Raw genomic sequence first — 27248 nt, 5'->3', positions numbered from 1 at the left:
TCCAGGCCAGTCCTTTACAGACCTATGTTCTCTTTCTTCAAAGCAACCTTTGAAATGTTCTTTCTCTTGAATCTCAGATGATCCAAAGATAATTCAGAAATGCCTTTGACCATATAATCTTGAAACCAGTGAATAAATCTCATGTCTTAGTGTCTCCCACAGAAGCCTAGGTACATGTGCACAGATGTTTGTTAAATGAGTTAAGAAAATAGCATGGTGCATGGTAGTTATTTTCTGAGGAGTTAAGATAGGGGCGAGATAGCATTTTAATGACAGAAAGAAAAGCGGGAATGTTTAAACATGTGTCAGTTAATTATTTCTGTTTAACAAATTATGCAGTTTAAAACCACAAACATGTATTATCTCATATTTCCTGTGGGTTAGAATCCCTTTGTGGCTTAGCTGGGTCCTTTTGATCCAAGGTCTCTTATGAGGTTATATTCAAAGTGTTTGTTGGGGCTGCTCAACTGGGACTTGAGAATTTTCGCCCAAGCTTACTCGCATGGTTTTTGGCAGGCCTCAGGTCCTTACTGGCTGTTGGCCAGATGCTTAAGTTCCTTGCCATGCCATTTGGGCTTCTCCATAGGGCTAATCACATAGAGCAACAGAGTCAAGAACACTCAAAATGGAAGCCACAGTTTTCTTAATCTAATCTCTTCTGCCATACTCTGTTCATTAGAAGTGAGTCAGTAAATCCAGCTTACCCTCAAGAGGAGAGAATTACACAGGTGTAAATACCAGCAGGTGGGGTCATTGAGGGCCATTTTGTAGGTTGCCTACCACAAACCATATGCAAAGATCTATTAAATATGCATTGGTATTTTAGCTGAGTATTTTGCTTTCTTACTTTTATCCATCTTTGCTGGTACTGGTTTTATCTTCACTCACTTATTAATTTCCTTTCACCTGAATAAATAAGACTCATCTAGATCTATTTAGATTAGTCAATTTTCTGTTAATGATAACAATCATCTCACTTCTACAAAGGAGAAAACTAAGGTTCAAAGAAGGTACTATCGAAAGTCAGACATATTTTAAACAAGGTGTTTCTTGGTTCCAGTGACTATGTTCCATGAATCTTCTATTTGTTAAGGGACAAATTAGCCCTTTAAAACCATGTAGTCCTTTAACCTTAAACAAATGATCCAGTCTCTCTAAATCTCTCTAAATTTTCTCATCTATAAAATGAGGGGAACAAGCATTAAAAATATCCACCAGAGAGGGACTTCCAGCTTTGGCTGTATGAAGAGTTTGGTGAATCCTCTCCACAAACACAAAATAAATATATATATATATAATAAATAACTGGGAAAAGTTGCCCAAAACTATTTGGGCTTTGGGAATCGACCAAAAGCACACAACAAAATGAGACGCATTTATTCTTAGGAAAACTACTAGAGCTTCAGGTAAGAATAGTGGAGGTCTACACCACTCTTGAATGAGGCCCCTACTGTACCCTCGTACCCCAGTACCTTTGGCAAGAATCAAGAGTTTGGAAAACCAGCATCTTAGGTGTCTTAAGAGGGTAACTTAGTTTGGGGCAATAAGTAACCTGTATTTGTCGACTAAAATTGATGAACTTGTTAGGAAAAAAATGGTGAAAACCCACATATTTGCAAGTCTCATGTTGTGGTGCCAGTTGGGATGAGTGGGGGACGAGCTAGGAATTTAACAGGCAGACCTTGGAAATGAGAGAACCATAAAGGGATAATAAGCGCTTCACATATCCTTGGCTTACTCTGAAACTATGCATATGTGCAGGGGAGACTTGAGAGTATCTAGCAGAAAGCAAGGGCTAAAGCAGACTTGAGTATAAGCCTTGAATATGCTTTTCCCATCCCACGCACAGATTGGAGAGCAGACTTGAGATGTTTGAGCATATCTTTGCCCAAATAACTAGCTGGAAACTAAGCAATTTAGACACAGGTTGACCTCCCTAGGAAGCCAGGCTAAAAAAAAATATGAATAAGAATTAAAACTTGAGCAGAGACATTCAAACTTCAGGGGACTCATATCCTACCATTTAAGGCCAGGGAGATTAAAGTTGAAAAAAAATTCTGAAAAGTAAATCAAATTCCAGAGTTGCTACAGTATGTTATCTAAAATGTCTGGTTTTGAATGAAAAATTGAGACATGTAAAGAGACAGAAAAAAATGGAACCTATACTGAGAGAAAAGAAAGCAGTTAATAGAAACTGAGTAGGCACAGATATTAGACTTAGATTTATTAGACTTTAAAAACTTTAAACTGCTATTAGAAACATGTTAAAAGAATGGAAGGAAACATGATTTAAATTATAGAAGAATATGATAACATTGACCCAACAAATGGGAAATCTCAGTATGAAGAAGTGGAAAGTATAAAAAAGTATTCTTTGATGCTGTTGCAAATAGAAGTGCTTTCTTATTTCATTTCTGAATTGTTCATTGCTAGTATACAGAAATATTTGCTTATTAGCTCTAAATTTTTGTGTGTATTTTTTTTTTTTCTGTATATAAGATCATGATATCTGTGACTATAGAACATTTTAATTCTTCCTTTCTAACCTGGATCCCTTTTGCTTCTTTTCCTTACATAATTGCCCAGGCCAGAATCTCCAATACGATGTTGCATAGAAGTGGAGATGGTAGAAATGTTTTTCTTGTTCCTCATCTCAGGGGAAAACATTCAGTCTTTCACTATTAGGTATAATGATAATTGTGGAACGTTTATACATGCCATCTATCACATTAAGGAAGTTTCCTTTTATTTCTAGTTTTCTGAGTATTTTTTGTCAAGAAAGGTATTGGAGTTTGTCAAATGCTTTTTCTGCATTAATTGAGATGGTTGGGTTTTTTAAACCTTCATTTTATTAATATGGTTAAATGGATTAATATATTAAATGGATTTATTTTTGCATGTTGAACCATCTTTGCATTCCTGGGATAGATCCCACTTGGCCATGGTGTATGATCCTTTTAATATGCTGCTGGATTCAGTTTGCTAATACAGTTGACCCTTGAACAACATGGATTTGAACTGTGCAGGTTTTCTTACATGCAGATTTCTTTTCAAGAGTAAATACTGTAGTACTACATGATACTTGGTTGATTGAATCCATAGGTGAGGAACTGCATATAGGGAGGGCCAACTATAAGTGATACTTGGGTTTTCGACTGCATTGAGGGTCAGCACCCCAAACCTCTGTGTTGTTCAAGGGTCAAATGTATTTTGTTAGGATTGTTTGCATTTAAATTCATAAGGGACGTTGGTCTATAGTTTTCTTGTGACGTCGGTCTATAGTTTTCTTGTGATGTCTTTGGCTTTGGTATGAGGGTAATGCTAACCTCATATAATGAATTAGCAAGGGTTCCCTCATGCTCCAATTTTGGGAAGAATTTAAGAAGAATTTGTATTTGTTCTTCTTTAAATACATCACTATTGAGGCCATCTGGTCCTTGGTCTTTCTTTGTTAGAAGTTTTTAGCTTACTGATTTAATATTTCTACTTGTTATAGGTCTATTCAAATTTTCTATTTCTTCTAAGTCATTTTTTTGTAGTTTGTATGTTTCTAGAAGTTTGTCTGTTTCATTTAGGTTATCTAATTTGTTGGCATACAATTGTTCATGATACTCTCTTATTCTATTTTTGTAAGGTTGGTAATAATGTCTCTATTTATTCATGATTTTAGTAATTTGAGTGTTTGCTTTTTTTTTTCCTCTCTTGGTTGTGTTCTTAGCTTCTCCCACATCATACTTCCTCTTTAGGACAGTCCATAACAATGACTCTTTTAATAATGACCACTTGTACTTAAGATGGTTTTCTGTTTTTAAAGTTGATTTTTCACGGCTGGAAAGGCAGCCACCCCCTTGCCTGTTATGCCCCCTCGCCCTTCACACAACACACTTTCACAGGGAACCTGGTGCTAAACCATTCGTAGATGACCTGCTTCTGGGTCAGGGTGTCTTACATAGCAGAGCAGCTCCCTCACTGCGATCTATTTAAAGTCAGCCCTCGACAGAAAGGATAAATTAAAAAAAAAAAAAAGGGTAATTTTTTCTAACTGATAAAGACCTTTTCATTGCCTTTAAAATTTTTAGCACATATTATGTGGTTCCTTTTTTATTCACAGATATTTTCCAATTTATCCCTGGATGAGCGTTGCCTTTCTGCATCATTGGTTTGCAAGTACTGGCGTGACCTTTGTTTAGATTTCCAGTTTTGGAAGCAGCTGGATCTTAGTAGTCGTCAGCAGGTATGGATTCTAATTCTAAAGAAACACTCAGGTTGACCTATTCAAAAAATATCTTTTTCCTCCTCAGAAATCACTTCTTTCACGCTGTAGTTTTTCAAGGTAGTTCAAATGACTGTAATCTATAATTCTGTGCTTTAGTAATTTTTTTTCAAATTCAAGTTGAAGCTAGGTTCCTATGATGAAGAATACATTTTTTAGTTTGGATTGGTAATTTTGGGTTGGTTCTTAATCCTCTTTGTCTTAGTCCTCTTCATCCCCCCCAGTTTTTACTACCTTTAAAAAGAGTTATTAAACTTTTCATTTTTTGAAGGGATCATTTTATGAATATTAGTTTAATAGTAGAAAATAAGGCAAACATTTATATAGTACTGCTGACGTGCCATGTACATACTGTTCAGTGAGCTTTATATGTATTCATTTGATCAACAATCTTATGAGTTGATACTATCATTATCCCTATTAATTTATTATTATTATTATACTTTTCATAACAGTATACTTATAATGTTATTTTGTGTGAAGAAATGGAAGCAAAATGGAATAAGATAACTTATTTTGTTTTAATTTTCATTTTGATGAATTTTCTAATCCTCTCTATTGCCCGACTGCCAATATGTTTATATGGTGGCATAAATTAGGAAAGAAGATAGTTAATAGTGCTTATTACAAACAATTTGTTGGACTTGTTAAATTCTTCCCTTAAACTTGGTTTTCAGTGCTTGGCATTGGAAACATAAAAAAAATATCCAATAAGAATAGGATTTTATTAGACTACTAAACCTGCTCTAAATCCTTCCATGATATTGTTAGTGATGTGCTGGTAAATGTTTAACAGCTGGCTTTCAAAAACAAATGAGCAAAGAAAAAGCCTTGATTTGTTATATTTTCCAGTTTTTGTTGTACAAATACTTGTACCATGACCAGTTTCAAGCTACCAATGTGATGTCACTGAATGTAGTGATATGACTGACTTCGAAAGTGGTATATACTATAGACTTTTGTGATTTGGTACAAGCCAACTCCAACACACCACTGGTAGCATTTGTGTGTGTTTATAAACACATGTACTTTAAACAAAATAAGCAAGTTCCTGAGCATTTGTGGATGAGTTTTCTTTTTGTTTTTCTGCCTCATTGGTAAGAGGTTAAGACAGTTATAGAATTAGTCATTTACCTGTCCAGGTTCATGAAATTTGTGTCCAGGGGGAATGGTGAATATTTAGTTAGTTGTGGCTGGTACAGTGGAGAGAGGTAATGTGAAGTAATCCATTGGCTCTTTACTTCATTAGTCTTGGTTGTCTGAGTTATTTGTTACAAACTCAGACTAAGAAGAGCTTTTCCCCTCTCCTGGTAGTTAGGTCTGGAGGTGAAAAAAGAAAAAAGGAAAAAAAAAAAAAGAGAGGTATGTTGTTTCCAACAAGCATAAACAAAGGTATTTTCAACCTTGGCTCTTACTCCCTGTATCCCTCAACACTCCAGTTCTTTCCTTTTTCCTTTCTTTTTTTTTTTTTTAATAAATTTATTTATTTTATTTATTTATTTTTGGCTGCATTGGGTCTTCGTTGCTGTGTGCGGGCTTTCTCTAGTTGTAGTGGCTGGTGGCTACTCTTCATTGCGGTGCGTGGGCTTCTCGTTGCGGTGGCTTCTCTTGTTGCGGAGCACGGGCTCTAGGCGCGCGGGCTTCAGTAGTGGCACGCGGGCTCAGTAGTTGTGGCTCGTGGGCTCTAGAGTGCAGGCTCAGTAGTTGTGGTGCACGGGCTTAGTTGCTCCATGGCATGTGGGATCTTCCCGGACCAGGGCTCAAAACTGTGTCCCCTGCATTGATGGGCGGATTCTTAACCACTGCGCCACCAGGGAAGCCCTTATTTTTTTCTAAATTTCATCATGTGCATTTTCTCTCATCATTATTTTTACACAAAAGACTTGAATAATATTAACTCTGTTTTCTTTTTTTGGAAATATGATTGGGCAGGGAATGTGTAGAGGTTGGTTTTTAAAATTTGTTTTAAGAATTGAGATGGCCATACGAATTTTTCAGCAGATGAATTTTAAGGTTACTTATATGTAGCTTTGAGTCTTCCGAGAAAAACTTTTTTTAATGGACTTTTCTATGAAGTCTTCAGTGTGCTGAAACCCAAAGTGATACATTGTCTAAGCTATGGATTTAGTTATATGTAATGTATTCTGATAGAAGTAGTAAAACAATTGAAATTTATATACTTTGGTAGGTATCATCTCATAATAAGTGTGAAAAGTCAAGAGTCATACATCATGATGGCTGATACATACTATTTGTTGGGTTAAAAACAGAACCAACTCCAAATCTCGATACAATTTTGTTTGTGGGGAGTTTTTGGTGAGTTTGAAAGTTTAATTAAAGTATGTTTTCCTAATAAGGAAAGATTTTTAGGCGTTTAATGAAAACTAACACATACATTATAACTTGGTGTTTTCTGACACCAAATATGTGTTTTTTTCCATTCTGACAACAAATTCTCTGACACCAAATGCGTGTCCAACAATTCAGTTCAATTATGACACTAACTCCTGGAGTTAGTGCAGACCTCACAGGTTAAGGGCTCAGTCCCATAAGACTGTCTCCACTTCATATGCCAGTCACAAGTCCTAGGAGCCACCTATACTTTTGACTCACCAGCTGTAAATTTGGAAGTTCCCCCAACCCCCTCCTTAGGTGTGATAATTTGCTGGAATGATCAGAACTCAGGAAAATACTATGTTTACTGATTTATTATAGAGGATGTAAACCAGGACCAGCCAAATGGAAAATATGCATAGGGCAAGGTACGGGGGGAGAGAGTTTGGAGCTTCTATATTGTTTACATCCACATCGACCTCCCAGCACTTTGATGTATTCACCAACCCAGAAGCCCTTCAAATCTCAGTGTTCAAGAGTTTTTATAATCCAGTCTCCAGTTTCCCTTCCCTCCCAGGAAGTCGGAGAATGGGGCTGAAAGTTTCCACCCTCTAATCACATGGTGTTTTGTCTTTCTGCTGACCAGCCCCCATCCTGAAGCTATCTAGGGGCCCCAACTTAAGTCATTTCATTAGTATAAACTCAGGCATGGTAAAAGGGGCTTGTTAAAAATAACAAAAGACATTCCTATCACTCAGGAAATTCCTAGAACTTTAGGAGCTCTGTTCTAGGAACTGGAGACAAAGACCAAATATACTTTTTTATTATACCACAGTTCTTATTATGCTTTAATATTAAGTAAGAAGGTTTTCTTTTGATTGTGGTTTTTATGCTATAATCTAATTATTATATTATTTATTGGGGAGAATTTAATAAAAGAATAGAATGTAAGTTTCTACTTTTAGCAGATTTTTAAATTTATTGCTTTTCTTCTCTCCTCTCATAGGTCACGGATGAATTATTGGAAAAAATTGCATCAAGAAGTCAAAATATAATTGAAATCAACATTTCTGATTGTCGCAGTATGTCTGATACTGGCGTGTGTGTTCTAGCATTTAAATGTCCTGGACTTCTTAGGTATACAGCCTACAGGTGTAAACAGCTTTCTGACACCTCTATTATTGCAGTTGCCTCTCACTGTCCTTTACTTCAGAAAGTTCATGTAGGCAACCAGGACAAACTTACTGATGAAGGACTCAAACAGGTAAATTTTAGCATCTATAAAATGGTTTTACTTGTATTAACTCAACATGTTTTCTTGCAGCAACACTTTGAAAGATTGCTATGTTGTAGCAACATACATAGCAACATACGTATTGTAATGTTCAGAGACTAAAATAAGTCATCCTTTTTATGTATCTATGAATATTTGGGTTAGTGAACTAGAGTGCCATGGCTGTAATTGATAAATTAACTTTTTTGTGTTTTTTAATAAGTGCCTGAACTTCTTTGACCAGCCATTTTATTAATTTATTCTTTTGTTACTTAAATTTTATACGAAATTTTGCTTTAGGTAATACAGTATGCAGTTTGGGTCAGCATGAGGTTTTAAAAATTAACTTTTAATTCCTCTTTTATGTTACTAGATGACATGCTTACATGTTTTAAAATATCTTTTAAATGGAAGTCCAAGTTAAGGAGTATAAAATGAAGAAAAAGATGGTAATTACCTATGTTAGGCACAATAATTGGATTAAATATAGTATCATGTGTATTTTCTGGTTGATTCACTTTCTTTGGAAATGGTATTTAAGGTTACTTGGCTCAGAGTGGATATTGAATGGATTCTGTGTGCCAGTCCCTGAATCTGTGAATATTTTGAATATTTAGTAATGTTCCCTCTATTGTACTAGGCACTTTTTGTATTTTTTATTTAACCTTTGAAATAACTTTGTGGAAATAGTTGATATTAAACTCATTTTGTAAAGGAAGAGATTAAGGCTTAGAGAGATTAAGAAACTTGCCTAATGTGTAGTAGAGAGTGGACCTGGGATTTGAAGCTTGGATTCTCCAAAGCTCTACTGCCCTACAGTCTTTCCAGTTTTCCATGCCAATAGACTGTACTCTTCTAGACCTTGAATAAAGGAGCCTGTTCCATGAGGGCAGAGGCAATGCACATTTACCACTCTACCCACAGTGCCCTTTGCAAACATTTGTTGAAAGAAAGAATTAATAATTCCACTCAAGAACTTAGTCAGAACTATTTTTTAAGTTTAGAATTGAGATGCAGTCCTAATAGTTCCCAGGAAAAGCAGAGTATCAGTAAAGTCCTAGACTTAAGTCTGATCTGAGACGAAGTCAGAAATAATATGAAGATCCCTAAATTTATTTATTTATTTATTTGGCTGTGCTGGGTCTTAATTGCAGCACGTGGGATCTTCATTGCCACGTGTGAGATCTTTGTTGCGGCATGCAGGATCTTTTTAGTTGCAGCATGTGAGATCTTTTAGTTGTGGCATGCTGGCTTTTAGTTGCGGCATGTGGGATCTAGTTCCCTGACCAGGGATTGAACCTGGGCCCTCTGCTTTGGGAGCGCAGAGTCTTAACCACTGGACCACGAGGGAAGTCCCTGAAGATCCCTAAATTTAAACACTGCATATGAATTAACTGAAAGCTCAGTATTAGAAGAAATTTGGAAAGACTATCCTAAATAGTACTAGGTGTGTCAATCCAATTTATGTGTTAAGGATCCTGCAATTTATAAGGGAGCCTATTTTGTCTACACAGGCTAATTGTGCAACAACAGTCTTACCTGTTGTAATATTTGTCCTGATCTATTTCTGCTATGTACAGGATTATTCACTAGCAAAGCATTTTATGAAGTTCTTAAGTCTGTTAAAACAAATTAATCTTTGAGGTAAATTATAAATTTTATAGACATGGTGTGATTTTTTTGTGACGGAAATTTCCCAGCAAGTTATACTTCACAGTGAAACATTCTAAAAAGTCTATGTATTTATTAAGAAATGGATTAAATTTGCTATATATTTAAATCTGATATAGCACAAATAGGTACCAGTTGACCAGAGTGCCAAGGGTGTTCCTTGTAAAAATAAGGTCATATTTATGATTGAAATAGAGGGAAACTAAAAAGTTCTTTAAGGAACAAGACTTAATATGCCAGTTAAGTATTATGAATTTATCTAATATTTACAGCTTTGAGACTAATTATGTAAATCTTCCCTAGAATGTGAGGTATTTTGGAACCCATTAATTTATGATAGATTAGATGTTTGCTTCAGATTTTTATGGTTTCTGAATTATGAATTAGTTATATATGAAGTAATAATCTGATAAAAGTAGTAAAATAAATCTTTTTCATTCTAAGTAATTTTTAAAAGTAATTGCATATGAACCTCATTGCAGTACAATGAGTAATCCTTTCCTATGCTTAAGACGGTGCTGTGGTAGGGTGTGTCCTCTTTTAACCTCTTTCTTCTGTTGGGATAGTGTTACGGTATAGTAGAAAGAGAATGGCTTTCATATATACACAAAATAGAAGTAAAAGTTTTATGAAGTAATATATAGCCTTATGAACAGTGCAATTGATATTTTCTATTCTGTACTATTATGTTAAATAAATGTTGATCTTGATCCACTCAGTAAATTAATTTCATGACCCAGTGATATTTGATAAGCTCTGATGTGGACTACATTACACTTTTAGTGAATTAACAACTTAAAAATGTATAATAAAGTTTCAAAAGGCCTAGTATGGAGCTTTCATAATTGATGAATTTTCCTGGTATTTTTTTCTTGTTTACTCTTAAACATAGCAATTGATTGAATTGTTGATTCTGTAGATCAAGTTGAAAGGTTTGGAAAGCATGGACAGAGAACTAAAGGAATTCAAGAAAATGATGCATGAACAAAATGAGAATAGCAATAAAGAGCTAGAAAGTATAAAAAGGAATGAAATAGGAATTTTGGTGCTGAAAAGTGTAATTACTGATATAAAAAATTTAGTAGAAGGATTTAGCATCAAATGTGAGCAGGCAGAAGAAAGACTCAGTGAACCTGAATAGGACAAATGAAATGATCATGTCTGAGGAGCAGAAAGAAGAAAGAATGAAGGAAAGTGAACAGAGTCTAAGGGACCTGTGGGATACCATAAAGTGAAGGGAGAGTGAAAGAGGCAGAAAGAGTATTTTAAGAAATGATATGGCCCAAACTTCTCAAATTTGGTGAAAGACATGAATCTATACATCCAAGAAACTCAGTGAACTCCAAGCAGGATGATTTCAAAGGGGCCTACATTAAAACACGTAATAGTCTAATTTTCAAAAGCTAGAGCCAAAGAGAATCTTGAAAGCAACAGAGAAGTGACTCATAGCATACAAGGGATCCTCAATAGGATTAACAACTGATTTCTCATCAGAAACCATGGAAGCCAGAAAGCAGTTGGCTAACATATTTAAAGTGTTGAAGAAACAATGTCAACCAAGAACTCTGTATCTGGCAAAACTGTTCTCCAAGAATAAAGGTGACATTAAGATATTCCCAGGTAAACAAAAACTGAGGAAGTTCGTTTGTAGACTTGCCTTACAAGAAATGGTAAAGAGAGTTCTTCAGGCTGAAATAAAAAGACACTAGATAGTAACTGAAAGCCATATGAAGAAAAAAAGAATGCGAGTATAAGTAACCACGTAGGTAAACGTAAAAGATAGCTTTATTGTATTTTTGGTTTTTAACTTTTTTTCTATATGATTTAAAAGGCACATGTATAGAACAGTATTTATAAATTTTTGTTAATGGGCACATAATGTATCATCTGTCGTAATAACCATATAAAGTAGGAGGGATAGAGATGTACAGGAATAGGGTGTATACTATTGAAACCAAGATGGTAATATTCAAATAAGGTTATTATAAGTTTCAGATGTTAATTGTAATCTCCATGATAACCATTAAGAAAATAACTAAAATATACACATGGAAGTAATAAGAAGAGAATCAAATGGTACACTGCATAAAATCTACCAAATACAAAAAGTGCAGTAATGGAGGAGCAGAGGAACAACAATTAAAAAAGTATGAAACATATAGTAAATGAATAGCTAAACGGTGGAAATAAATCCTTCCTTATCAGTACTTTAAATATAAATAGATTCTCTAAAAAGCAAAGATTGGCAGAATAAAAAAAATAATCAATCATGCATATAAAGTCTAAAAGAGACTCATTTCAGATACAGACACAATGAGGTTGAAAGTAAAAGAATAGGAAAAGATATTCCACTCAAATACTAATAACCAAACAGAGCTAGAGTGGCTATACAGATGGTCCCCAGCTTATGATGGTTCAACTTAAAATTTTTCGACTTTATGATGGTGTGAAAGCCATATGCATTCAGTAGAAACTGTACTTCAGATTTTAAATTTTCATCTTTTCCCAGGCTAGCAATATGTGGTGTGACACTGTCTCATGATACTGGACAGTAGCAGTGAGCTGCAGCTCCCAGTCAGCCACACAATCATGAGGGTAAACAACTGATACACTTATAACCATACAACTGTTCTCTTTTTCAATTTCAGTGAAATTACATAAGATACTCAACACTTTATTATAAAACAGGCTTCATGTTAGATGGTTTTGCCCAACTATAGGCTAATATAAGTGTTCTGAGCCTGTATAAGGTATGCTAGGCTCAGGTATGATGCTCAGTGGGTTAAGTGTATTAATGCATTTTTGACTTACGATATTTTCAATTTACGGTGGGTTTATCAGGATGTAAGCCCATTGTAAATTGAGGAAGATCTGTATTATCATCAGAAAAAAAATCAATTTTAAGTGAAAAAAGGTTGCAGGAAACAATGAAGGTCATTATTTATTGATAAAAGTTTCAATTCATCAGGAAGATATAGCAATTATAAACATATATGACTCAAACAACACAGCCCCTAAATATATGAAGAAAATGGAGAGACTTGAAGGGAGGAGAAGACAGTTTTACATTAATAGTTGGAGACTTTAATAATCTACTTTCGGCAATGGAGAGAACAACCAGAAAACGATCAACAAGAAACTAGAGGACTTGAACAATGCTGTATGCCAGTTATACCTAACAGGCATATACAATAGGCTACACTCAACAACAGAAGAGTACACATGGAATATTCTTAAGATTAGATGATATTTTGGACCACAAAACAACTTTTAATAAATTGGGGAAGACTGAAACCATGCAAGTATCTTTTTTGACCATAATGACGTGAATCTAAGAATCAGTAACACAAAGAAAACTGGAAAATACACAAATATGTGGAAGTTAAACAGCATACTCTTGCACAACCAATCGAACATTGAAGATACCACAAGGGAAATTAGAAAATATCTTGAATGAAAATGAAGACACAGTATAGCAAAAATTATGGCAACAAAAATAATGTTTAGAGAGAAATTTATAGCTGTAAAAGTTTATGTTTACAAAGGAAGAAAAATCTGAAATTAGTAACTTAATTGTACTCCTGGAGGCACTTGAAAAAGAAGAGCAAACTAAACCCAAAGCTAACAGAAGGAAGGAAATAATGATCAGAGCAGAGATAAATGAACTAGAAAACAGAAAAATTATAGATAAAATCAATGAAACCAAAACTGGTTTCTTTGAAAATACCAACAAAAATGACAAACCTTTAACTATATTGACTAAGAAAAATAGAAGATTCAACTTAGTAAATCAGAAATTTAAGAGTAGATATTACCACTAACTTTATAGAAATAAAAAGGATTATGCAAGAAAATTATGAACCACTATGTATACCACAAACTGGATCACCTAGATGGAATGGGTAAATTCCTAGAAATGTAAAAACGACAAAAACGGAGTCAGGGATAAGTAGAAAATCTGAACAAATTTGTAACAAGTAAGGAGATGGAATCAGTAATAAAAATCCTCCCAACAAAGCAAAGTCAGGAATCAGATGGCTTCCCTGGTGAATTTGGTTTAACAGATAAAGAAGAATTAATACCAATCCTTCTCAAACTTTTCCAAAATACTTAAAAGAAGGCAACACTTGCTAATTCCTACGAGGCCAGCATTACCCTGATTCTGAAGCCAGACAAAGACACTACAAGAGAAGACAACTACAGACCAACATCCTTAATGACTATAGATGCAAAAATCCTCAAAAAAACATAGCAAACAGAAGTCAACAACATATTAAAAGGGTTATATACTGTAACCAAGTACGATTTATCCCATGAATGCAAGGGTGACTCAATGTACAAAAATCAGTCAATGTAATACACCACATTACCAGAATGAAGGAAAAAACCCCACATAACCATCTTAATTAGCTCAGAAAATGCATTTGGTGAAATCCAACACCTTTTCATGATAAAAAACACACAATAAACTAGGAATAGAAGGGTCTTTCTCAACATAATAAAGGTCAGATGTGACTAAGCTACAGCTAATATCATACTCAATGGTGACTAGCTGAAAACGTTTCCCCTAAGTTCAGGAACAAAACAAGGATGCCCAACTTTTGCCACTTCAGTTCAAAATTGTATTGGAAGTTCTAGCCCGAGCAATTAGGAAAGACAAAGAAATAAAAAACTTCCTAATTGGAAAGGAAGACAAAAAACTATCTCTATTTGCAGATAATGTTGTTTTTTATATGGTAAACCCTAAAGAATCCACAAAAAAACTGTTTGGCCTAATAAATGAGTAATTCTATTTATAATGGCATCCATAATAATAAAATATTTAGGATTAAATTTAGTCAAGCAAATGCAAGACTTACACACTGAAAATGACAAAACATTTTTGAAAGAAAGAGGACCTAAATAAATGTAAAGTCATCCTGAGCTTGTGAATTGGAAGACTTAATATTGTTAAGATAATACTACCCAAAGTGGGCTACAGATTTGATGCAATCCCTATTAAAATTCCAATGGTGGTTTTGCAGAAATGGAAAAATCCATCCTAAAATTCATAAGGAATTTGAAGGGACGTAGAAGAGCCACAGCAATCTTGAATCCAAAGAGCAAAGTTGGAGGATTCATACTTCTTTATTTTAAAACTTACTACAAAGGTACAGTAAATAAAACCATGTGATATTAGCATAAGGATTGACATATAGACCAATGGAATAGAATTGGGAGTCCAGAAGTAAACCCTCACATCTGTGGTCAGTTGATTTTTTTTACCACAGTGGCAAGAACGTTCACTGGGGGAAGGAACACTCTTCAAGAAATGGTGCTGGGAAAAGTAGATGTCCACATGCAAAAGAGTGAAACTGGACCCTTACCTTATACCATCTACAAAAATTAATTCTGAATGGGTCAAAGAGCTAAATTTAAGAGCTAAAACTATAAAACTCTATGAAGAATGTATAGGTACAAATCTTCATGACCTTGGATTTAGTAATGGTTTCTTAAATATGACACCAAAAGAATAGGCAGGAAAAGTATAAAACAGATAAGGTGGACTTGATTAAAATTAAAAACTTTTTTTTTTCAAATGACATTCTCAAGAGAGTGAACAGACAACCCATAAAATGAGAGAAAATGTGTAGAAATCATATATTTGATAAGGGTTTAATATCCAGAATATATAAAGAACTCTTACCATCCAAAAGTAACCCCCCTGAACTCAATTGAAAAATTGGCAAAATACTTGAATAGATATTTATCCAAAGGAAAAATACAAATGGCCCTCAAGCACATGAGAAGATGCTCATCATCATTAGTCATTAGAGAATTGCAAATCAATATCATGAGACATCACTTCACACCTACTCCAATGGATATTAATAAAAAAAAAAAAAAAAAAGCAAAAACCAGAAAATAAGAAAGTGCTTCTTTGGATGTGGAGAAATTGGAATCTTCATACATCGCTAGTGGGAATATAAATGGTGCACATACTGTGGAAAACAGTTTGGTGGTTCCTCAAAAGATTAAACATAGAACTATCATTTGACCCAGCAATTCCACCTAGATGTTTACCCCAAATAATTGAAAACAGTGACTCAAATAGATACTTGTTCACTTGTTTTCATTGTATCATTATTCACAATAGCCAAGGGGTAGAAACAACCCAACTGTCCATTAAGAGATGAATGAATGAATGAAATGTATGTCATGCAATGAAATATTATTCAGCCTTATAATGGAGTGAAATGCTGTACATGTTACCACATGAATGAACTTTGAAAATATATGCAAAGTTAAATAGGCCAGACACAAAGAACAAATATTATAAGATTCTACTTATATAAATTACCTAGTATAGGCAAATTCACAGAAACAGAATGTAGGTAGAGGGCTTCAGGGGCTGGGGAAGTAGGAAATGGGTACTTGTTGCTTAATGGGTAGGGAGTTTCTATTTGAGGTGATGAAAAAGTTTTGGAAAGAGTGGTGTTGGTTGCACAACACTGTGAATATAATGTCACTGAATTATATACCTAAATATGGTTAAATAGCAATTTTCATGTTAGATATATTTTACCACAATAAAGGAAAAAAGAAACATTACTTGTTTTTAGATGCTGAATTTCTGTGAGATAAAGGAAAATGTCAGTCTCATCTAATCTATCTTTACATGTTCTAGTGATATTCAGTCAACTAAGTAAAGAGCAAATATGTAACCTTTATGAGTATCTACCATGGGCAGGGCACTGTTCATATATTCTAACTATATGTTCATATATTTAATTTCTCTTGATTCACAGCCACTCTGTGAGATAGGTATTATTTTATTTTTATAGATGAGGAAGCAGTTACAGAGAGACCATAAGTAATTTACCTGAGATAAAGTAATAAGTGATAGGGCTGGCATTCTTATCCAGGGATGTCTTGAGTTCATACTAAATCCACTTAGCTCATTTCCTCCCCTTTTCAGATTACATGACACTCATTTTAGCCCTATAATGATAATGGATATTTATAATGAGACTGAGAAACTAGAGATCTTGAAAAGCCTCCTTTATCAAAATGTGTTACATTTAGGTAGTTTAAGAATGTTTTAAGTATTCTGTTTCTAAATTAGCATCACAATTTGCAAAGGGAAGTAAATATATTTTGGGTGCTTTCTATATGACAGGCATTGTACTTTGTGCTTTCATATTTTGTTGTCCAATTTAATCTTCACAGCAGCGCTGAGGTATTTCAGGATGAAAAGTTGAATCTTTTGGAAGTTAAGTAACTTGTCCAAGTTCACATAGTTGGGAAGGTATGGAGCCAATATTCTCTTTCAATTTTGCTTGATCTGTGAATCATGTCATGTGGAATCATATCTAGGATTTTAAGCTGGAATTTTCAGTTCAATTACCAGAGAGAAAATTTTCCATCTGTAACTGGGAGTATTGAGCCTTCATGTAATTCAAGAAGGCTTCTTTCTGGAAATGTATCTTTATAGTATTGAATACTTCTAAAAAGTTCCCTTCACATGAATCCTAATAAATAGTGTTCTAATAGCTTCCTTCTTTACCCATTAATAATAATAGAGATATAAAACATTTATTTAGTACTTTTATATGCTTTGCAGTGTGCCTTAATAAACATTTCCATTTGTGTTATTTTTTTAAAAATCTCCACAACCCAGTGAGGTATAGGTAGGCATTGTTATAATTCAGCATAAGCCTTCTGGGCCTGAGAATGGAAGTTGGTCAGTTAACTGAAAATCAGTTAAATGATAGAATCACAAAAATCAATATGTACTATAAACATTTTACTTAAAAAATACCAAATAACTGTAGATTCATTAGTGAGTCTTTTGATATAGGGTCAGGGCCTTTTTCTTGAGTTAGAGATAGCTAGTTAGAGTTTGACTTTATTTTACTTAAACTATAACAATGATGTGGCACCCATGATTTTCAGTTGTTTTTTTTTTTTTTAAATTGAAGTGGGACAGGCGGTCGCTACTTATGAAGGAATATGGGTGCAGCTTGTTTTAGAATATGATTTTCCCAATATTTTATAACTTTATAGTTGTCACTGAAAACTAATTCATCAGCACTTTTTTATGGCTTGCTTTCATTGAACATAAAACATTCAACCTACTTTTTTTAGCAAGAGCTTTCTTTTTCCTTCTCATTTGTCAGTTTATTTAATATCTAATGTAATTATGTTATAATAATTATAATTAGAAAAAACAGGTTTGGGAAGAAATATCACTTTCTCGTGACTTTTTTTTCATCTCAGGTTTTATTGACATTTGCTGTTTCATTGTGTTGATTTTTTTTACTGTGGCAAAATCTACATAATATTTACCATTTTAACAGCTTTTGAGTGTGCAATTCCAGTGACTTTAAGTATGTTCACAATGTTGTGTAACCATTGTAGGCTGTATTCTAATTTCTAATTAGCATACTTTCTGGGCCTATCTAGCTACCTCCTGTAAGTAGAATCATACAATATTAACTCTTGTGTCTGGCTTATTTCACTTGCATAATGTTTTCAGTGTTTATCTATGTTGTAACATATATCAGTTTCATTCCATTTTATGGCTGAATAATATTCTAGTGTATGTATAAACCATATTTTTTTCTACTCATCTATTGATGGACATTTGATGTCTTCCCACGTTTTTAAAGTTAAGCTGCAAAAGTTTTAACCACAGTATTTTAAAATTTGAAACATTAATAATAAGTAACAAATGTTTCTATGTACTGGTGCTAAAATAGCATTTTTGCTGGTTTTCTAAAAAATAAAAAATCTTTTTAGTGTGTAACAAATTAATCAAGTGATTATTCCATGTATGTTCTCAATTTTCATTTACTCTTGAGTTTTAATTATACATCATGCTAGTACAACTAAAAAATAGTATTGGTACACATTTTGGGAGCTTATGAAGCATATTTTCATTGTATTAAATGGAATGTTCTTTAAATGAGGCAAAGTTAGACAATATAAATCTAGGAAAAAGGTTCAAATTTGAGTCCTTAAAGAGGGTCAGATGAGTGGCAGTTTGAAAAATTTGCTTTGCTTTCTTTCATATCTCATTGTCTGTGCCACTCTACTACAAATGATGAAACTAATGAATCAAATTATGAAATTGTCATTTTTATGATTTCACAAACATGAATAGTTAGCATAGTTGGGTGAAGTTACTAGAAGATATGGATTGGGTTTTCTTCACTGTTTTCTTTTGCATGTGTATAATAGTGACAGTGGTGACATATTGGGAATGGAAAGTAGAAGGAACAACTTTCCTCTTCTGTTGAAGGTGGCATACCTCATGTTTTAAAAATATGTTCTTAATACTGGTTTTGAGCAGCTTTCGTGTGACATTGGAAGACCTAATCTTATTTTTATCCCAGTGGGTTCCATGTTCTGCTTTCAGTTATCTAGATTCTTTGTCGAAGTATATTCTTCCTAAGGTGTTTGTTTTATTACAGAAATAACCCAGTAACAACATATAGCTTGTTAAAACAAATTCTCTTTTGTAAATTCTCAAGGGTGGAGTGCAAAATTTTAATTAAATTTTGAGATGCTGGGAAAATCACCTCCAAATATTTTATGGAAAAATACCTTTGGAGTTCTTGAGCAAAACTGTGAATAATCTTAAATGATTATTACAAAGAAGAAAAGAATAAATCAAAGACAGTCCTTTTTATATTATGTTTATTTACTGTAGTCCATTTGCAGTTCTAATTACTGTCATGTGCTAAAATTAACCATGGATTAATAGGTGGACTAGCTTCATTTAAGTGATAAAGTGGCTACTAACACCCTTGTCATTAAATGCTTTCCTTCAGGGTCGACTGATGGGTGCACTTAACACATTATTAGAGTTAGAGGAAGGCTTCCATTACTGTCCGTCTGACTTGCACCTTTCCTAGGGAACTAGATATTGGACTTGTATTGATAAAGATTCAGAACCTCTTAAATGACATACTGGGGTTCTATGTCTTAGATAACTAAGACCATTTACTTGGTGAAGAGTGAGAGTTAGGATTGTACCTGGCATGAGTGTCAGGTGCAAACAGCAATGAAGGACCGGCTGGGTGTGAATGGATAGGTGTGGTTGGAGCTAAAATTTCACAAGGTTGATAACCTCTCTTACCTGGAAGGGCCCTCAGGGAGGAGTTTTCCAGTATCCAACCAAGGTGAGTGGTGGTATGCATTCTGTCAATATCAGCCAGATAGGTATTCTTATCTTATGATGAGTAGTTATTATTTCAGAATGTTCTTTGGTAAAGTAGAAAGTATTATGGAGGTAATTTTGAGGTGTTTGTAGATCCTTTAGCTGTATTGACTTTTTGCTGGGATAAGGTAAGTGTTAAGGAGGGAGGGACTTCCCTGGCGGTCCAGTGGTTAAGACTTCACCTTCCAATGCAGGGGGTGTGGGTTCAATCTCTGGTCGGGGAACTAAGATCCCACATGCCTCACGGCCAAAAAACCAAAACATAAAAAAACACAGAAGCAGTATTGTAAGAAATTCAATAAAGACTTTAAAAATGGTCCACATCAAAAAAAAAAATCTTAAAAAAAAAAAAAGAGTTAATGGGGGTAAACTTGATACAGGAGGAGATCACCTGGCTGGTGCACTAAGTGTTGAAGTCTCTTTATTGCTCCAGCATCTCAATAAATTGACAAATAAGACACTGGAATAGTGACAGAGGAAAAATATCAACTTTATTACACAGAAAGGCTAGATTGGGAATGTTGCTTAGTAATAGAGTTAAATAGGCTTGTTAACTCAAACACTGGAGTTTGGCCAGGGGAACCAGTCATCATCTACTAGGCTGGACCAGCAGTGTCCTGCAAATGTAGAAGTAGATGCTTGCTCCTTGTGGGCAGTTTGTTCTCAAGCGGAAAAAAGAGATGAACTGAACATGTTCAGCTTATTAAATACAAACTAATCAGTGTAGAGACCAGAAGTTAGACCAGTTGAACTCCTTCCAGAAGAAGGAAGCAGTGGTAGAGAAGAAGCATTTGCCGTCTATGTCTGTATGTATTTTCTTGATTTATCCATATTAGACTGTCCCAGGGGTCCCCAACCCCCAGGCCGCACAACAGTAGGTGAGCAGCAGGTGAGTGAAGCTTCATTTGCCACTTCCTATCACTCCCCATCGCTCGCATTACCACCTGAACATCCCTCCCCCCGCATCCGTGGGAAAATTGTCTTCCATGAAACCGGTCCCTGGTGCCAAAAAGGTTGGGGACCGCTGATCTGTGCTATTTCCTTGCTATGGAAAGATGAGGATTTAGCTCACTATCCTTTTCTATCTCCTGTGCCCTCATCGTGTCAAAATAATTCTGTTATAATTTTGATTAAATAAGTATTCAGTATTTACATTTTATAATTACCTACCTTTTTTTTCCCTCTGGAATTTTGTTTTTTTTGGAATGAATAAATGTCTTTTTGTCCTCATTTAGTTTACTTAGTTTTTATATCTTAATAGTGATGGAGTCCACAGCTTTCCCCCAGTTGCTTTAGTATACCTATATGTATTTACTTAGTCGAATTTATTTTTTTAAAGTAGACAGCAGTCTGGAGTTCTTGTATTTAACTACTCTTGCATTAATGGTCATCTTAATATCTTATCTTCACCCTTATTCTCAATGTTTTCCTCGCCTTGCTGTTCTATTAGATGTCCTATTACCTAGATGTCATGTGTTCTTTCTCTTGATGTATTCTCATGTTTTGTAGAGCACAGATTGTAATAGCTTCCTGATAAAGAATATATGGGAGGTACATCTTTTGAGAGCTTGCATGTCTGAAAATGTCTCTATTCTACCCTCACACTTAATTCATAGTCTGAATCCTGAGTACAGTATTCTAGGTTTGAAATAAGTATTCTTCTTAAATAAGAAGTTTGATGCCTTTTTTATCCTTAATCCTCTGTGTGAAATCTGATTCTCACTAGAAGTCTAGAATATTTTTTTTATACCTACGATTATGAAATTTTATGATGATTTGCCTTGATACAGGTCTGCCTTTGTCATTTGTGTTGGACATACGAGTGAGTCCTTTTAGTCTGGAAGTCCATATCCTTTCATCTTGGAACATTTTATAGAATTATTTCTTTTAATTTCTCCATTTTCACGGTATAAACTTTCACATCCCCACATTTTCTGGAGTGTGCTTCTGCTGTCAGCTGTGCATGGCATACCCCAAAGACCCTATGGTTTACTCCCCTCAGTGAACTCCAGTCTTTTGCTATTGTGGGAGAGTGGGCAGGGGCAGGCTGTGCAGAAATGAGGAGGTGATCTGAGTGGTTAACTACTTCTTAAGTAGACTTTCAAGAATCCTGGTGGTTTTAACACCAACCTAGCCCTCACTGCCAGACATATGTGAGCTTATTGGGAGTTTTGTAGTGATTATCATATTGCTTTTCTGCTTTCCCCACTATTGGCTTTGGATTCAGCTTTATTGGGTCTAAGTAACATGCCATTGTATGTTTGTTCTAGAAATATATGTGCCTCTTTAATGCATTATAAGATCTGGTAGTAGATCTAATAAACATGATGAATACTGATGAACAAAAATGATATTTCACTATCTGCAATAACAGTAGTGTTATGTGAAATTATCTTTGATTTCTGTTGTTTACAGAGTCACACATACTGCTAAACTACTGTGATTTTCTGTTTAATAAGTGAAGGAAAAGCTAAAGTTCATTTAGAGAATAGTAAGAAAATAAAAATGTACTCTTTTTTTTTTTTCTCATCCATTTTCCTGGAATCCCTGATTTCGACCTGTGGACCCAATATAGAACTCTTGAATTAAATAGAACATGGTGGTATATGAGACCATAATCATGGTTTCCTTTATTTGTCCATTTTTCAAAGAGGTCTCTTTACAATGAATAACTCTGATCAGACTTTTCATTCATTCAACAAATAATTTACTAAGTATCAACTGACTGTAAGGCACTGGGCACCAGGCCTATGTTAGTTAAACAAGCTTCTGTCTTCATGGAGTTTACATTTCTAGTGGAATATATAATTGGTTATAGTGTTACCTAGATTAAAATAAGATGGCTTGTATATATCACCATCCCTGGAAAAACTAACTGAAGTTGCATATCTTTCTGATAATATCATTACTTTACTTGAAACAGGACTTGAAAGTTTTTATTACAAAAATAATATTTATTTTTAAAAAGATGTGAGAAGACTGATAGACAGAAAAGAAAAAAAGAACAGTACCCATTATTGCACTGATCAGAAATAACCACTGTGAACACCTTGGTGTATATTTTATCTCTTTTCTGTATACATGTGTATAATTAAATATGTATACGTATATTTAAATGTGCCTAATTTGTTTATAAAAATTAAATTATATTATAAAAACATGTACAGTTTTCATTTTTATTTGTCAAGTGTTTACTTCAATTTAATGGCTATATAATACTCAATTTTATGAAAACACCATAATTTATAACTTTAGGTTTTCTGTATTTCACTATTTAAAAAAAAATTCTTGTGCTAATTTCTTATAGCTAAATCTTACCAAACACCTTTAGTTAATTATTCCAGTAGTCTTTATGAATAATTTTAAATATATGGAAAATTTGAAAGAATTTTACAGTGAACACCCGTATACCCACTACATAGATTGTATAATTAACATTGTAGTATGTTGACTTCACTATGTATCTATCCAATTATCCATCCCTCTTACATTTTTTGGTAAATATTTAGAAGCTGAGTCATATAATTTTCAGGCAAATTTTATAAAATTTTTTCATTTATGCTAACTAGCCCTCCAAGAAGATTTTTAGTACTAATTTACACTCTTACCAGTGGTGTATCAGCACACTTTGAACCCTTGCCAAACTGGATTTTATTGTCTTAATGTAATTTTTTAGACAATTTTTGATATATAGGTTTTTACTAAAGTTTCTTATTTTATCTCTAAGATGACTTTCTTTATATGTAATACTTATAAAACAACATTTATTTATAGTTTGCTTTGATCATCTAATTTCTACTGTAGATTTTGAAAAGAAATTATGTAATTTGTTCTTTGTTGTACTTAATGTTTTTTAAGAGGAACATTGTACCTGTTCAGTAACTATTTACCGTACACTTGAGATTTCAATCAGGAAATCACTAGTCCTTTTTTTTTTTTTTTAGTTTATGCAATAAGTGTGTAAATAAGTATTAACTAGAATATTGGCTATAGCATATTCAGTCTTTTTTCTCTTTCACAGAGTAAATGAGCCGATGCAGAAAAATGATACATTGGGGCAATCAGAACTAGAAGTAGAATCTCCTGAATTAAATATTCGTTCACTCACTGGACCTTTGTCTCACTTCTTGGACCTTGGTTTTATTCCTTGGACCTGTGTTCCACTCAGTCTAACACTATGATAAAAAGACTCAAGAGAAATTAGGACATGAATTTGAAGTGTTATGGGATCTAGGCACCTAGGTGGGCATATAGTGTGAGGCAGTTGAAGCAAGGAAATAATTAGAAGGTGAAAAGGCTTACACAACACTATTTTAAATGATAGATTGCCTACATTCTATTTTAAGAGTAATTTATAAACAATTATTTAACTTTGGTATGGCTATTGAAAAAAATTATATGGAAATCCCACTAGAAATATGTTACCTTTGTTATTTTTGGAGCATTCAGTCAAATCTCTTTGTTTACAGCTGGGCTCAAAATGCAGAGAACTCAAAGATATTCATTTCGGCCAGTGTTACAAGATCTCAGATGAAGGCATGATCGTCATAGCTAAGGGCTGTCTGAAATTACAAAGAATATACATGCAGGAAAACAAATTAGTAAGTACTTGTTACCATTCTTGTGTTTTTCATTTTGTTTCTAACTCTTGAATTCCTTATAACTTAGCTTATACATTTTTTTCTGCTTATTTTTTTTTTGATGGTTTAGAGGCAAATTCTACTTAAAATCAAGAATCTTCTCAAAACAATGATTTGTATAAATTGATTTTATAACTGTGTGGGTGCTTGTATGTGGTACTTACATGGTAAAAATTCTTCATTAGCATGTGCTAATGTGCTTTTTTCTAAACTCTGACAGTGGAAAAAATTAATTTGAAAAAATTAAATTTGGCTGCCAAACATAAGTATGTAGTTGTCGTTCCTTCTGATTCCCCTAGGGATTGTAGTAATTTTAGATAGTTAGGAATTTTTAATATTCAGGAAGATGTATGCTTGTGAAATAGAGCCTTTCACTTAGTATGGTGTAAAATGGGACTCAGTAAATTGAGACAGATAGTCTTGTTTTTAGGTAGTTACATAGGTTTTATATTATATTTTAAGCACATGTGTAGGTAACTCATTTACACTTATTATATATTATAAATATATTTAAAGCCATGTAATTTTCTCTTATTGAGTTATACTTTATATATCATAAAATTCACCTTTTTAAAGTGTGCAGTTCAGTGTTTGTTAGTATATTCACAAAGTTGTGCAGTCATCATCACTAATTCTAGAACAGTTTTATTATCCCAAAAAGAAACCCTGTGCCCATTAGCTGTCACTCTTCATTCCCCCTTCCTCTAGCCCATGGCAACTGGTAATCTACTTTCTGTGGATTTTTGTCTGTTCCAGACATTTCATATAAATAGAATCACACAATATGTGGTCTTCTGTGTTTGCCTTCTTTTACATACCATATTTTTTCAAGTTCATTCCTATTGTAGCATGTATCAGAGCTTCATTCCTTTTTATGGCTGAATAATATTCCAAATCCATTTAATTTTGCTTTGATAGGTATATAGTACAGGTTAACAGAAAAAGTTGTCACTGGGGAGGCATTAGTAGAGTTCTCAATGTTGAAAAATACTGTACATTAAAATGTAGGCAAGGTGGTCCTGAATATGTATATTTACAAAGAAGATTTGCTTTTTAACTGTATCTACAAAATAACGAGATCTTTTTGTTGCCCCTTGGAGTTAGTTTACAAAATTTGATAAATACCTCTCACATATTAATGTAAGTTTTGAAAGGTCTCTGGAAGCCTCAGCACTTCAAGTGAGATAATGCTTTTTTTTTCTTTTTTTAAAGATTACAGTTAGAAAAATTGAAATACTGTGAATTAAAAGTAAACACTTTTATTACCATGTAGAATTATCTTTTTGTGTAAAATTACACAGTAAAAATACTTCCTATTCCTGTTCACATTTAATACAAATTTAATAATCACTCCTGAGGCATTATGTTCTTGTGGATAGAGTAAGGTCTTCTGAGTAAGAGAGAATGAATTTTTGAATCCCAGTATCCATTTACTTGCATTGTGACCTTGGGAAAGTTACTTAAGATCTTTGAACCTCCTTTGCAAATGGGGTTATTAGTATTTGTATTTTTGCAGGTTGTGGTTTTGAGGATTAAATGATGTAATGTCCTTAAATTGTCTAGTATAAACTCTGACTCACAGGAGACAATAAAAAACTAGTAGTCTTTATGAGAACTTGACCATATTTGTTGTCCATTGGTTTCCACTTTACACTCAAGATAAATTAAAAGGTGGTAATCCCAGCTTACAATTTTTATATTTCTCACATAATGGGAATATTTGTTGAGTAATTAATATTTGTTTTCTTGTTGAGCAAAACCAGAAAAACATTTTTCTTGACACATTAAAAATTTTGGTCAGTGGTTTTTCAAAGGAATTAAACCATATGTTTTGAAGGTTCTAGTTATGTTCGAATTTCTTTAATATTGTGGTCCATTAGAAAGGTGTTGTATACTTAAATGCTAAGGGAATCAGTTTCCTATGTAGTGTTATTCAGTAAACATTTTGATTTCATTGCAAATTAGAAGTGATTTTGCTAAATCTTAAGTAAAGTTCAGTTCAATGAAATTCTTTCAATTTAAGGTTTTTAGAAAGGGAAATTTAGAATAATATGAACTCTTTCTGTTGGACAGTTGAGCTGTTGACAACTGGTCTCCCATAGGAACTTTAGTTTGTATTTTTAGAATTTATGAAATAAGGAGAAATATTTGAATTACTTGCAAAGCTGCAATTTTAAGTAGATTGGGTTTTTTCACTCTGAGATGTATTATTGTTAGTCCTTTAATGACATATTTTAAAAAGGATGAGTAGAAATAATAGTATGATTAAAGGCAAATAATATTTATATATGCATATATATAATTATACCGTATATTTAATTACAGACAAGAAATAATAAACGTCATTAAATAGGACAAACAACTAATAGAAATATTCAGTACTCAGGAGAATATTGTGTCTGAAAGGATGCCAACAGAAGTTTACCTGTGCAGATATTGATCATTAGCTAAATTATTTCGCTAATTCTCTTATCAGTCTTCTCAAAAAGAATCTTCTCAAAATAGTATTAGAGTTTTATTGTGTAGCCTAAAAATAATTGTAGCATAGTGCTTTTTTAAAGTATAAACTTTGCTGACTTTAAAATATCAAATTGGTTGTTTTTATATACGTTGACAGTATATGACTAAGTATACATTTTTTTCATATTATATCTTGGCCTTTAGATGGCAGCATTGTCTTTGTATATTTCAGTGACATAGCTTTTGTGTCCTTGATGTAACTATAAAGATAAAATGCTCGTACATGGTTTCTGCAGATATTTATGGTTTATTTTTAATTTTGTCCTTTAGATGGTTTTAGGGAAATTTTCTTTAAAAATATGAAATAATAGTTGCATCTAGAGTGTTACAAGG

General features: G+C 33.6%; 1 protein-coding gene across 6 annotated transcripts in view; it reads left to right on the top strand.

Moving 5' to 3' along the window:
- The window catches only part of FBXL17 (F-box and leucine rich repeat protein 17), a 472180-nt gene that overhangs the window by 7982 nt on the left and 436950 nt on the right, over positions 1-27248 (top strand). For 5 of the 6 annotated variants that reach the window (XM_036846589.1, XM_036846592.1, XM_036846594.1 and 2 more), the window contains exons 2-4: positions 4112-4234; positions 7614-7871; positions 24225-24356. In XM_036846589.1, coding sequence (XP_036702484.1) covers positions 4112-4234; positions 7614-7871; positions 24225-24356 — 513 coding nt within the window. The remainder of the gene's footprint in view (positions 1-4111; positions 4235-7613; positions 7872-24224; positions 24357-27248) is intronic. The other variant, XM_036846590.1, reaches the window with a different exon arrangement.

The sequence above is a fragment of the Balaenoptera musculus genome, chromosome 3, assembly GCF_009873245.2.
Source record: "Balaenoptera musculus isolate JJ_BM4_2016_0621 chromosome 3, mBalMus1.pri.v3, whole genome shotgun sequence".
Classification (NCBI taxonomy): Eukaryota; Metazoa; Chordata; class Mammalia; order Artiodactyla; family Balaenopteridae; genus Balaenoptera; species Balaenoptera musculus.
This window is presented reverse-complemented; position numbering and strand designations above follow the sequence as displayed.